The 14696-nt window shown below is 35.1% G+C and overlaps 1 protein-coding gene across 3 annotated transcripts in view; it reads left to right on the top strand.

The window, feature by feature from the left end:
• The window catches only part of CSMD3 (CUB and Sushi multiple domains 3), a 1143082-nt gene that overhangs the window by 995862 nt on the left and 132524 nt on the right, over window positions 1–14696 (top strand). For all 3 annotated transcript variants that reach the window (XM_026495547.4, XM_026495546.4, XM_026495545.4), the window contains 2 exons: window positions 3776–3872; window positions 6298–6402. In XM_026495547.4, coding sequence (XP_026351332.2) covers window positions 3776–3872; window positions 6298–6402 — 202 coding nt within the window. The remainder of the gene's footprint in view (window positions 1–3775; window positions 3873–6297; window positions 6403–14696) is intronic.

The following is a 14696-nucleotide window of genomic DNA, read 5'->3' as shown; positions in this document are numbered from 1 at the left end:
GGAAGCATTTTATTTAATGATCACACTTTAGAAAACATTTTGAATTTAACAGAACATTTATCAAACTTATAAAGTGTGAAGCATACTGGATTTTTATTTTTAAATACTCTAAAGGACTGCCAAACACTTTTTTTCTAATTAACCTCTTATATGTATGTTAATTTTAGACATATCTCTAAATCATAGAAAATTATATAATACATACACATATATGTAAAATGTTAATTATATTTGATATTTCACTAACTTTACCTAAAAGCTACCTGACTACTACATCAGGTTTAAAACAATGCTTATTTTATTCTATTCAGTTAGGATGAAAATGTGTGTGAATAAAGAATTATATGAATATTCAATAAATCCTGTAGGAGATGAAATGGGATAACCAGTGGTGGAAAGAAGAAATATTTAAAATGCTGAAAAAGTTACAAATAACATAGAATGATTGAACTGTCTTTAGAAATACCCTCAACAAATAGAGTAATTTGTTATATTAAGTTTACATGAGAAGTTTGTAGGAACTAGTGTATTCATTTGTTTGCCTGTCTATTTTAACAAAGTATATTGATGGAGAATTCCAAACGGGCTATAATAACAGAGTTATCAAGTGAAAGAGCGATCTTTATGTGAATAACCATGGGAAAACAATGTTCGTTACTTAATTGTGTCAATTTGTAGAATCATCATCATGAGCTAATCTAACAAGCAAATTAAAATGAGATTTGAATGTCTATATGAGGAATATCTGGTTTTAGTGATTGGAAATTCATTGCCTCATAAAGCTATCCTGTTACCATGATGGACCACTCCATCTAATGCAAAGTTCTTCTAAATGCTGAATCAATAGCTGCTTCTTTTTAAATCTTTTACTTTGACTCTCATTTGGCTTTTTGTCATTGTGGGTCCTCACTCATTTACTTGAGTCTTCCATACCCTCTGTTTATTGTGCCAAACTACATTCACAATTTGCCCAGACTCCGAGTGGTAAATTGGGTTAGTTTTCTGTGGCTGCTGCAAATTACCATGTACTTGATAGCTTAAAATAGCAGAAGTTTATTCTCTCACGGTACTGGAGGCCAGAAGTCCCAAAGCAGTTTTACTGAGCTGCAACTGAGGTGCTAACAGGGCTGTGCTCTGACCCTCCACTCCTCCCGCTGCCCAGGCTCTAGGAGAGAACATTTCCTTGCCTCTTTTAACTTCTGGTGGCTCCTGGCACTCCTTAGTGTCTGCTATATGACTCTATTTTTTGCCCACATGGTCACATTGCCTTCTCTCTTCTGTCTGTGTCAAATCTCCTTTGACATCTTTCTTATGATTGTATTTAGGGCCCATTTGAATAATCCAGGATAATCTCCCTATCTCAAGATGCTTAGTTTAATTGCATCTGAAAGACCTTTTTTTTTTTTTTCTTCCATGTAAGGCAGTATGTATAGGCACCAGGGATGAGGACCTGATATTTTTGGTAGCCAGTATTCAGGCTGTCATACATATGTATCCAGAATTAAACAAAATTTCTTTTTCTCATTAAGGTAATAGGCTTTCCTACAGATGTCTTCATTTTTGTTCTCACCGCCCCTCTGATCTCCATAACTCAGGGAAAAAAGTTAAATTATTCTTAAGTCTTCCCTCTCACTTCCCTCCCTTATTCAGATTACACAAAAACCGGTAACTTCCCCTGTAGCAACACATGTGACATCTCTGTCCCCCTTTCTACTATTTATTCCTGCCTCCAACCTACTTCAGTCTTTCATTGCTTCTCACATAGACGATGCAGTGGACACTGAAATTGTCCTTTCACTTGTATCTCTTTCATCTAATGCAGTGTAGTACTCAAAGCAGTTCTGATTTTGCTTCTTCTAAAGCCTTCAGTGGACTACTCGATTGCCTAATTATTGTTGTGGTGTTTAGTCTTTATAGTCTCTTGGCCAGTCTGTCTCAACTAAGATACATTAAATCTTTTATAAACACTGGACACTATTCTCAACTAAAATTAATTTAATTTTTAAAATAATTCCATGAATCAGATACCTTTACTACTACTACGATGATTTATATGAGTAATTGAAGTCATAGAAAGATTAACAACTCTTCTAGGATTACATGGCAGCCAGGGGAGGGAGCCAAGAAGCTGCAAATCCAGGCGTCCTAACTCTGCAGTCTCTTGTATTTATCCACTAAGCTTACTCTTTCTAACTTTTCTCTACTTTTCCTAACTTTGCATGCATATTTCCTCATATGTAAATACCTTCTGTGGCTAAATTGGATTACCAATGGTTCACTAAATCCACCTCATGGCTTGCCCCCTCTACATTTTTATAACTCAATAATTTCTTGCAGTGGAAAACCTCTCAATACGTTAAGCTTATCGCAAATGTCAACTCCTGCATGAATCCTTACATTTTTTTTCTTTTCTTTTCCTTTCTCTTCTTTTTTCTTTTATTTCAGCTAAATATGATCTCTTCTTCCCCTGAATTGTAGGAAAGGAAAATTCAGATATGAGGAGAGAATTGATCCTTGTTTAAGGAGGTGGTGATAATATTACAGTCATACAGCTTTAATTCCATTCTTCTCCCTGTCCTGGAACGTTGCCATTGGGCCTAATGCCTGTCACACAGGCGGGGTATCTGTTGCCATGTGGCACTCACCCCTGGAAAAGAGGCACCAGCATTCACTTGACGGGAAGAATGATGAGGGTCTCTTTTGTGGATAAGACATTTTTAATGAATGTAATTGTTATAATTATTTAGCGAATGAGTGCAGTGCTTACAATTATAACAGACTTTAGCTAAATAAAATGAATTTATTCTAATAAAGTTAGTCCTTCCCTTCCTCCAGAACAATAAAATTAGCTACACGAAGAGAAAAAGGATCACATCCACAGTTGTGGGGGTCCTGTGGGTTCTTGCGAAAGCTCAAGCTGTGCCAAGTGAAGTGCAGCAAAGTAACACATGCCTCTTTCTTTAAATAAAATTTAATAGACATGAGAGAATTGTTCTCCAGCATGTACCCCAATCAGTTATAAAGTATAATTTTGGTCATCCATATTGAGACCTATTAAAAATGTGCATAGGGAATAATAATGTTAATTTTTTTAATGAAAGGAAATTGAGCAAAAGTTAGGCAAATAAAGGAAAATAAAATGTATCCAGTATAAGCCTAGTTAAACTGGCAAGAATTTAAAACTACAGAACACAAAAATTAACCATTTGTTTACAACATGCTTTGGGATTCCTGGCACTAAGACATTAATTAACCCAAAGCCTTTATTTTTATTTTTTTAGATTTTTTTTCTTTATTTACCTTAGATATATAGAGACAGAAAGACACAGAGAGTGGGGGAAGGGTCAGGAGGGGAGGGAGAGGGACAAGCAGACTCCCTGCTGAATGGACATGGGCTCCATGTGGGGCTCCATCTCATGACCCTGAGATCATGACCTGAGACGAAATTAAGAGTCAGACACTCACCTGACTGAGCCACCTAGGTGCCTCTAACCCACAGCCTTTAATAAAGAGAACGCTCTGAAATGGCAGTAGATATTATCAATGTTATACCCATAGTGAACACTGCTAGGTGCCCCATAGGCTCTCTCACCAAAGTCAGCGCATGTAGGCCAGTGCTACAATGGCAAAGATGAGCTCTGTTAAAATCCTTCTATGAAGGGCCACAATGACATGGTCCCAGCTTGGAGTTCTCTCTTCTAATGAGGTGATAAGGGCTATAATATTAGCATCTTGTTAGAAATATGTTTTCTTATCAGTAATTATTATTTTACAGGTGCAAGTTGTCAGCTTTGCTACAGAACATAATTGGGATTCTCTGGACTTTTATGATGGGGGAGACAACAATGCTCCACGACTTGGAAGTTATTCAGGTAAATAGAAGAGCTGAGCTTAATTAAAATACAGATATAATTAGGAATATAAAAATCTCTCTCTCTTTTTAAAAGACCTTCCAGAACTCTGACTTAGCAGTTTGAATTGCTTTTTATAAACTATACACAGGGAACTAAATTACCAGGTTAGAAGTTTGAAAGGCATTAAAGGTAATGACTTTGAAATTGCTATTTAAAACCTTGCTATATTCTTACTATGTTTATGTAATTATTTATTGATTCTTTTATAGTAATATTTTCAGCTGAGCTGTGATTCAGGAATAATATGTGTGCCCTTTTCTTTTAAATAGTTAAAAATTAGACAGTGCTTGGTAATTATGCTCTATCTACTCAATAGAGTGTTACCCAGCCATTAAAATAATTTTAGAGACTGTGTAACAACATGGTGAATGTTACAAGGTACTGTTGAGTGAGAATAAAGAGAATATAAAATTATTTCTATGAAATGAATAATATTATATAAAGTTAATATATACCCAGGTACCAAGACCAGAAGGTTTTTTAATTTGTTAAGGTTTTTAAAGGTAATTTATGCAATAATCTATCAGCTTTTTCCAACATATGAAGAGTGAAATCAAGTTTTATTCTAATTTTAGCTATACCTTTAACTTTAATATACTTTTTAAACATAGACATAAGAACACAGCTAAACCATCAACTTCTACATTTCAGATATACTTAAATCAGTGTGAATGGTTTGAAGTTTTTAGTAGATTTTAAAATAGAGTATGATAACCAGTTTTTCAGCATCACCATTGAGAAAAGGAAAGAAGAAATATCTGGAGTTAGAGTGACTTGGTTTAGTCATAAGTAGTATTTTAGATATAAATTAAGGTAGAAGTCTTTCTTGGAAGAAATCTCATAACATTTGTCTAGAATAGATTGGGGGTAATACTTTCTTAATAATAAATAGAACAATGAAGATAGGGGCGCCTGGATGGCACAGCGGTTAAGCGTCTGCCTTCGGCTCAGGGCGTGATCCCGGCATTGTGGGATCGAGCCCCACGTCAGGCTCCTCTGCTATGAGCCTGCTTCTCCCTCTCCCACTCCCCCTGCTTGTGTTCCCTCTCTCCCTGGCTGTCTCTATCTCTGTCAAATAAATAAATAAAATAAAATCTTTAAAAAAAAAAAAGAACAATGAAGATAATAAAAATGACAACAGCTATTGATTTATCAAGGGCTAGCTCTATTTGAGGCTTGTCATACATTTCCTCATTTGCTTTTTCTAGCAGTTCTGGTATGTGATTGAAGCTTAGAGAGATTAAGTTGCTCGAGGTTGTACAGCTAATGTTAGAATGACACTGGAGCCCAGCTGGTGTGACTCCAGAGCCACAGCTCTTAATCACTAAGATTCTCTAGGAAACTAAGGGCAGGTCGAGTTTACCTCTGTCTTCAGTGATTCAGTGAGGATACAATTGACAGATAACAGGTTGAAAACAAACAAACAAACAAAAAAACAATTGTATGTTCTATAATGAATCAGTCCTGACTTCTTTTATAGAAGGATCAGTGGGTGGGTAGGGTCCACAGAGTTATACCTTAAGTAACTAGTTCCAGAAAAATTTTGCAATACTATCAACTAATATGCTTCTTGAAGTTATCTTAAACATAGGATTGACACTTATTTTTCTGCTTGTCGTTTGAAACTGCTTGAGTTGTAATATTAAGGATCTTGAACTATTACTCAATGTCAAATAGTCAAGAAGTAATTGGTTCAAGCAGATATTTTATGTTTTCAACTTAGTAATTGAATAAAGTCAAGTTGATTTCCTTTAAAAATTCAGGAGTACATCATTACAATGGATTTGCTGGGAGACATGGCTAACACTAGTTTATAATTGGGATTTTTCAAACACTACTTATCAGCTTTGCTGTCAGATACATCAGAGTACTTTACCTGGTATAGAAGAACATACATACATACATATATACAAAAATTAAATGCATATATAATATATATACGTATATATAATAAAAAGAGCAATAAATAAATGTATCCTCTGAACCCATACATAATCTTAAGTTACTATACTATAAAAATCACCTGCAAACTTATAAAATTAAGTTTCCTATTAGCTCATGCATGGAATATTAAAATTCACATGAAATTCAAAACATTTATTTTAGGGGACTATAAAATTTACTGCTTTGACCAGCTCTTTGTTCCTGCCTATTTTTAGGGAGCAATCTAGAGTGATCCCAAAGGATTATCTCCTGGGAGATGGTCACAAACAATAAAATGAAAGAGAAATGTGGGAGATATATTTTTATCAAAAAATTCCTGAAAAACAGTTGACCAATACATAATTTCAGGGATAATCTATTGGCTGATTAGTAATTAACTTAGTTTTACTATAATATTTATTATGTGATCATTGATCTGCCTTTTCAATTATCATTTCAGGAACAACAATACCCCATCTGTTGAATAGTACGTCTAATAATCTGTATCTAAATTTTCAATCAGACATCAGCGTTTCTGCTGCAGGATTTCACCTTGAATACACAGGTAAATATAATATCATGTGCCACTCAAGAAATTTAAGAACAAGTTTTTTAGACTGCACACACAAATGAGATCATATTTATTTTCTCTGTCTGACTTATTCACTTAACATAATACCCTTAAAGTCCATCCATGATGTTGCAAATGGCAGGATTTCCTACTTTACTTTTTCTTGACTGAATATTATTTAATATTTAATTTTATATATATACCACACTTCTTTATCCATTCATCCATAGAAGGATACATAGGTTGTTTCCATATCTTGGCTATTGTGAATAATGCTGCAATGAACATGGGAGTGCAGATATATCTTTGAGATCCTCATTTTATATCTTTTGGATATATACCTAGAAATAGAATTGCTACATCATATGATACTTATATTATTAATTTTTTGAGGAACCTCCATACTCTTATCCATACTGACTACCAATTTTTGTTCCCACCAACAATGAACAGGGGTTCCCTTTCACCACAGTCTCAGTAATACTTGTCATTTCTTGTCTTTTTGAAGACAGTCGTTCTAACAGGTGTAAGATGACATATTATCGTGCCTTTGATTTCTATTTCTCTGGTGGTTAGTGATGTTAAACATCATTTCATGTACCTATTGGTCATTTGTATTTCTTCTTTGGAAAAATACCTATTCAGATCCTTTACCTGTTTTTTAATCAGACTGATTTTTGTGTTTTTTTTGTTTGTTTATTTTGTTGTTGTCGTCTTGTTTTGCTATTGAGTTATATGAGTTTCTTACATATTTTGTATATTAACCCCTTATTAGATACATGATTTGCAAATACTTCCCCCATTCTATAGGTTGCCTTTTCATTGTTTCTTTTGCTGTGCAGAAGACTTTTTAAAAAGATGTATTTATTTTATTTTAGAAAGAGAGTGGGAGCAGGGGTAGGGAGGGGCAGAGGGAGAGGAAGAGAGAATCTCAAGCAGACTCTGCACTGAGTGTGGAGCCTGACATGGTGCAAAACCCTGAGATCATGACCTGAGCTGAAACTGAGAGTTGGACACTTAACTCACTGTGCCACCCAGTGCCCCAGAAGATTTATTTTTTAATTTGATGTAGTTTCACTTACTCATTTTGAATTTGTTACTGATACTTTTGGTGTTATATCCAAAAAATTAATGGCAAGACCAATGTCAAGGAGCTTTTTTTCTATGTTTTCTTCTAGGACTTTTACAATATTGGGTTTTATTCCAATTCTGAATAATTTTTGTGAGTAGTGTAAGATAGGGGTCCGATTTCATTCTTTTGCATATGATTAAACAGTTTCCCCAGCACCATTTATGGGGAAAAGACTACACTTTCCACCTTGAGTATTCTTAACTTCTTTAGCAAATGTTAGTTGGCTGTATATGTGAGGGTTTATTTCTGGGCTCTCAATTCTGTTACATTGGTGTATGTGTCCATTTTTATGCCAGTACCATACTGTTTGATTACTATAGCTTTGTAGTAGTTTGCAATCAGAAAGAATGATGCCTCTAGCTTTGTTCTTCTTTCTCAGGCTTGCTTTGGGTATTCAGGGTCTTTTGTAGTTCCATGAATTTCTGTCTCTGTGAAATCATGCCGTTGGAATTTTGACATGAATTCTGTTGAATCTATAGATGGTTTAAATGTGGTTAAATTTGTTCCCAAATTTTGTTGTTACTGTTTATGCTATTATAAATGGTATTATTTTCTTTCTTTTTCAGATATTCTGTTTTTAGTGTATAATAACACAACTCATTTCTGAGTATAGATTTTTTATCCTGCAACTTTATTGAATTTGTTTATTAGTTCTAATAGTTTTTGGTAGAGTCTCCAGGATTTTGTATACATAAGATTGCATCATTTTCCAACAGAGATAAATTTACTTTCCTTTCTGGGTTGGATGTCTTTCATTTATTTTTCTTGCATAGTTACTCTGGCTAGAAGTTCCAGTACTATGTTGAATGAGAGTCATGAGACTGGGTACATTTAGTCTTGTTGACTATCTTAGAGGAAAAGCCCTCAATCTTTCACCGTTGAGTATGATGTTAGCTGTGGGCTCTTCATATATGGCCTTCGTTAAGTTGAGGTTCATTCCTTTTATACCCATTTTTGTTGAGAGTTTTTATCATGAAGGGTGTTTTGTCAGATGCTTTTTCTGTGTCTATTGAGATTATCACATGATTTTCATCTTTCATTCTTTTAATGTGATAGATCACATTTTTTTGATTTGCATGTGTTGAACTGTCTTTGCATCCCAGGCATAAATCCCACTTGATGGTGGTTATGATCCTTTTGATATGTTGCTGAGTTTGATTTGCTTCTGTTTTGTTAAAAAAATTTACATCTATATTCGTCATGCATATTGCCCTGTCATTTTTCTTTTCTTGTAGTATCCTTATCAGGCTTTGGTATTAGGGTAATTCTGATTTCATAAAATGAGATTTAGAATGTTCTCTCCTCTTCAGTTTTTCACAAGAGTTTGAGAAGGACTGGCATTAATTCCTTTTTACATGTTTGGTAAAATTCACCCATGAAGCCATCTAGTCTTGGGCTTTTCTTTATTGGAAGGCTTTTGGTTACTAATTTAATCTTTTACTTGTTATTGGTCTGTTCAGATTTTCTATTTCTTCATGTTTTAGTTGGTAGGTTATATGTTTCTAGGAGTTTGTCCTTTCTTATAGAGTATCCAATTTTTTTGGTATATAATTGTTCATAGCAGTCTCTTATGATCCTTTTTATTTCTGTGATATCAGTGTAATGTCCCTTCTTTCATTTCTGGTTTTGTTTATTTAAGTTATCTCTCTCTCTTTTTTCCTTTTAGTTAACCTATAGAATGTTATGTCAGTTTTGTATATCTTTTCAAAAACCAGCTCTTCATTTCTTTGGTCTTCTCTGTTGTTTTTCTGTTCTCTATTTTATTTATTTCTGCTCTGATCTTTGATAATTCCTTTATTCTGTTAACTTTTGGCTTTAGTGTATTCTTTTTCTAGTTCCTTGAGATACAAAGTTAGCTCGTTTATTTGAGATCTTCCTTTTTTCAAATGTAGACATTTATTGCTATAAGCTTCCTCTCAGAACTGTTTTTGCTGTATCCCACAAGTTTTGGTATGTTGTGTTTCTCTTCTTTTTGTTTGTTCATTTCAAGATTTTTTTGATCTCTCTTTTGATTTATTCTTTCAATCCCTGGCTGTTTGTGAGTGTACTATTTGATTTCCACATATTTGTGAATGTTCCAGTTTTCCTTCTGTAATTGATTTCTAGTTTCATGCCATTGTGGTTGGAAAAGATTTTTTATATGATTCTACTCTTAACTTTGCTAAGACTTGTTTGGTGATATATGATTCATCCTGGAGAATGTTCTGTATATACTTGAGAAAAAAACATGCATTTTGCTGCTTTGCAATGAATGTTCTGTATATGTCTGTTAGGTTCATTTGGTCTGAAATATTGTTCAAATCCAATATTTCCTTAATACTTTTCTATCTGGATGAACTGTATATTGTTGAAAGTGAAGTCCTGAAGTCCTCTACTATTATTGTATTGTCTGTTTTTCCCTTCAGATCTGTTAATATATGCTTAATATATTTGGGTGGTACTCTCGTGTTAGCTGTACACACACACACACACATATGTATTAAAGATTTTATTTATTTATTTTAGAGAGAGAGATTGAGAGAGAGAGCACATGAGTGGAGGGTGGGGCAGAGGGAGAGGTGAGAGAGAATCTCAAGCAGACTCTGTGCTGAGTGGAGCCTAACATGGGGTTCAATCTCACGATCCTGAGATAATGACCTGAGCCAAAATCAAGAGTCAGATGTTAACTGACTGAACCACCCAGGTGCCCCTATCTGCATGTATATTTATGATTACTATATACCCTTGATTAAATGATCTAATTATTATGCAGTGGCTTTCTTGATCTCTTATTACTGCTTCTGAGTTAAAGTTTATGTAGTCAGATATAAGTATAGCTACCACTGCCTCTTTTGATTTCCACTTGCATGGAATATCTTTTATTATCCCTTCACTTTGAGCATATGTGTATCCTTGAAGCTGAAGGGAGTTTCCAGTTGTCAGCATAAAGTTGTTTTGTTTTGTTTTTGTTTTGTTTTGTTTTTTTAATCCATTCAACTACTTTATGTCTTTTGCTTGGAGAATACCATCCATTTACATTTAGAGTAATTATTTACTTACTAATACCATCTTATCAATTATTGTCTGGCTTTGTTATAGTTCCCATGTTCCTTTCTTTCTCTCTTGCTCTTTTCTTTTGTGAATAGATGATTGTTCCATAGTGGTATGCTTTGATTCCCTTCTCTTTATCCTTTGAGTATCTACTGTGAGCTTTTGCTTTGTGGTTATTAGGAGACTTACATAAAATATCTTCTAGATATAACTATTTTACACTAACAGCTTAACTTCATTTACATAATAAATCTCTGTCCTTTTACTCCCTTCTTTGTGTTTTTGATGTCACGATTTACCTTATTTTTTGTATTCCTTAACAAATTATTATAGCTGTAGTTAATTTTAAAGCTTTTGTCCTTTACTTTTATACTAGAGTTAAGTAGTTAAAACACCACCATAATACAGAATTGAAGTATTTTGAATTTAAATATATACTTACCTTTACCAGTGTGTTGTATATTTTTGTATGTTTTCATGTTACTAATTAGCGTCCTTTTGTTTCAGCTTGAGAGACTGCTTCCTGCATTCTTGTAAGACAGGTCTAGTGGTAATGAACTCCATCAACTTTTGTTTATGTGGGACCATATCTCCTTTCTCTGACATTTTCTCATGGACTACTTTACTGTATAGAGTATTCTTGCTTGAGAGTTTTATTCTTTCAGCACTTTGAGTATAACATCACTCTCTGTCCTTGTCTATAAGGTTTCTCCTGAGAAAGTCACTGATTGCCTTATGTAGCTCCCCTTGTAAATTATGAGCTTCTTTTCTCTTGTTATTTTTAAGATTCTCTCTTTGTCTTTCATTTTGACAGTTTTATTATATTAATCTTGGAGAATATCTTTTTATGTTGAGTTTCTTTGGGGGCCTATGACTTTTATGAACTTGGATGTCCAAATCTCTCCCCAGGTTTTGGAAGTTCTGTACTATTACTTCTGTAAAAACCTTTCTTTTTAAAAAAGATTTATTTAGTTATTTGAGAGAGAAAGAGAGATAGAAGAGGGGCAGAGGGAGAGAGAGAATCTGAAGCAGACTCCCTGATGAGCACGGAGCCAGATGTGGGGCTCAATCCCAGGACCCTGAGATCATGACCTGAGCCAAAATCAAGAGTTAGCCGCTTAACTGACTGAGCCACCCAGGTGCCCCATTGTAATAAACCTTCTACCTGCTTTCCTCTTCTCCTTCTGAGATTGTAATAATTCACAGATTGGGAACAGATCTCTTTGTTAAACTTCTCATTTTGATCATGTGTTGTTTTCTTGATTTTGAAGAATTATTTTTCTGTGGGTTTCTTTGTAGCTTGTTGAACATCCTTAAAACAGGTATTTTGAATTCTTTTTGAGGTAAATTGCAGAGCTCCATGTCTTTGGGGTTCATTACTGGAAAATTATTCTGTTCTTTTGGTGGTGTCATGTTTTCTGGCTTTTTCATGTTTCTTAAAATTTTGCTTTGCTGCCTTTGTGTTTAAAATAGTAGTCACCTCCTCCAGTCTTTACTGGCTGCCTTCAGGCGAGAAATAGCTTCCTTTAGTTCTGCTGAGGATTTTGAGGCTTTCTCAGACCTTCTATGAATATGCATGCTCCACACTTCTTGCTCCCCCTTATGACAGAGCTCTTAAGCTTGTATTCCTTCTCTTAATCTTCTAGAGCCAGGCCCTGTATGAACGACTTCTCTTTTGCTTTCCCAAGGGTGGTGATAAATGCTTCAAGACTGTTATCCCTTCCAGGTCCACAAATTTGGGCCAGCTTTCTGCACATGCTCACCAGCTGTCTACAAAAGCTTTGCTCTTGCTATTGTTGAAAGCATGTACAGGAGGTCAGCCATCAGATATTGGGGTATTTGGAAGAGGTGCCAAAACACTGCAGATGCCCATGGACCAGCTGGGGGAATCCACAGGTGAGGTGTCCATCCCACTGGCTCATTAGCAGGCCTCTTGATGTACATAATTAGTAGAATCTGCATATTCTTGGCCTGTTCCTTTCTGAGCTCTGGCTTCTCTTTTCCCAGATTCTCATCAGCCCTTAGTTTTTCAGGTCATGACTCAATACTGTGGATGAGGCAAGAGAAAGATGTGCCTGTTACCTCTCTGGTAGCTTCCTGCACAGCTGGGAAAGTCAAGCACTCACTCACACACACTTATTTTCTACAATAGGAGAAATCATGGGTCAATTAGAGATCTCTTAGCACTGGGCTATATTATCTTGGGGGAGGGGTGATACAGAGAAAGTCAGATTTTTCCTCTTACCCTCAGCAGTGTGTCCAATTTTGATTTTTTGTTGTTGTGGTTCCAATGATGTGTTGGACTCCTACCAGATTCCTGGACATCCATAAAGGGTCTCTCATTCATGGGTGATTATGTAAATCAGTGTTCTCCAGAAGCTCTTAAACTGTGGCTCAGAGGTGCTAGAGCCAGTTCAAAGGGCACTTTCAGAGTCCACAGCCAGCACCAAAGCCTATATATACCTGTTACCTGATACACTGGTAAGTGAGACGACTCCTGGATCTCTCCATGTATTTTTTGATGACAGAACCAATGGCAAGTGGGGTTGTTGCCAAGTTCTCAGTGCTATGCAGTTGTTTTTCATTCAGCCACCTAGGGGCTGGTCTGTCTTTTCCAAATGGCTCTTCTCATTCTTGGACTGCACTGGGATTTCACCGTCTCCTACCTGGATCTCACATCTCCCACAGAGGCATGTTGTCCATGGATGGCTGCCATATTGTTGTTGCTAAGGGGAGGCTGTAATAAAGGACATCTTATTCAGCTATCCTGTGGACATCACTCCTTTTTTCTTTTTCTACCAATAGCCATCCTAATAGGTGTGAAGTGATTACCTCATTGTGGTTTTGATTTGCTTTCATTTTCCTGATGATTAGAGGTGTTGAGCATCTTTTCATACCCCTATTGGTCATTTGTATGTCATCTTTGGAGAAATGTCTACTTAAGTCCTTTGCCTATTTTAAAAATCAGATTATTTATTTTTGTTATTAAGGTGTAGGAGTTCCTTATATATTTTGAGTATTAACCTGATATTAGATATATGGTTTGTAGATATTTTCTCCATTCTTTAGGTTGCTTTTTGCTCTGTTGATTGTTTCCTTTGCTATGCAGAACCCTTTTATTTTGATGTTGCCCCACTTGTCTATTTTTGCTTTTGTTCCCTCTACTTTGTTATCATGCCCAGGAAAACATTACCAAGACCAGTGTCATGACACTTTCCCCTATGTTTTCTTCTAGGAATTTTACATTTTCAGATCTTATCTTTAAGTCTTTAATCCATTTTGAGTTAATTTTTGTATATGATGTAAGATAAGGGTGTGTTTTTGTTCTTTTGCTTGTGGACATCCAGTTTCCCCAAAATCATTTGCTGAAGAGATTATTCTCACTCTGTTGTGTATTTTTGAAACTTTGACAAAGATAAGTTGATGTGGGTTTATCAACTGGATTCTCTGAATTCTCTATTCTCTTTATTCATCTATACATCTATCTTTATGCCAGCACAATACTGTTTTAATTATTATAGTTTTGTAATGTATTTTGATCTTAGAAAGTGTGATGTCTCCAGTTTTGGTCTTCATTCTCAAGATTGCTTTGGCTACTTTGGGTCTTTTGTGGTTCCATATAAATTTTAGGATTATTTATTTATTTAATTCAGTAAAAAATGCTCTGGGGGTTTTAGTAGTGATTGCATTGAACCTGTAGATAACTTTGGGTATTATGGATATTTTAACAATATTATGTGTTCCAGTCCATGAACATGGAATACCTTTCCATTTACTTGTGTCTTTTTCAATTTCTTCCATCACTGTTGTGTAGTTTCCATATATAAGTCTTCATTTCCTTGGTTAACTTTTTATTCCTTAGTATTTTATGCTTTTTGATGCTACTGTAAATAGGATTGTTTTATAAACTTCCATTTCAGATACTTTGGTGGTAGTGTCTTGAATTACAAGTGATTTCTGATATTTTGTATAGCAACCTTACAGAATTTACTGTCCTGCGGAGTTAGGGTTTTCTACATATAAGATCCTGTTACCTGCAAACAGAGGTATGTCCACTTCTTCCTTAATTTGGATGCTTTTTTTTTCTTGTCCAATTTCCCTGACTAGGATTCCAGTACTATGTGAT

This window comes from Ursus arctos, unplaced genomic scaffold (genome assembly GCF_023065955.2).
Source record: "Ursus arctos isolate Adak ecotype North America unplaced genomic scaffold, UrsArc2.0 scaffold_6, whole genome shotgun sequence".
NCBI lineage: Eukaryota > Metazoa > Chordata > Mammalia > Carnivora > Ursidae > Ursus > Ursus arctos.
This window is presented reverse-complemented; position numbering and strand designations above follow the sequence as displayed.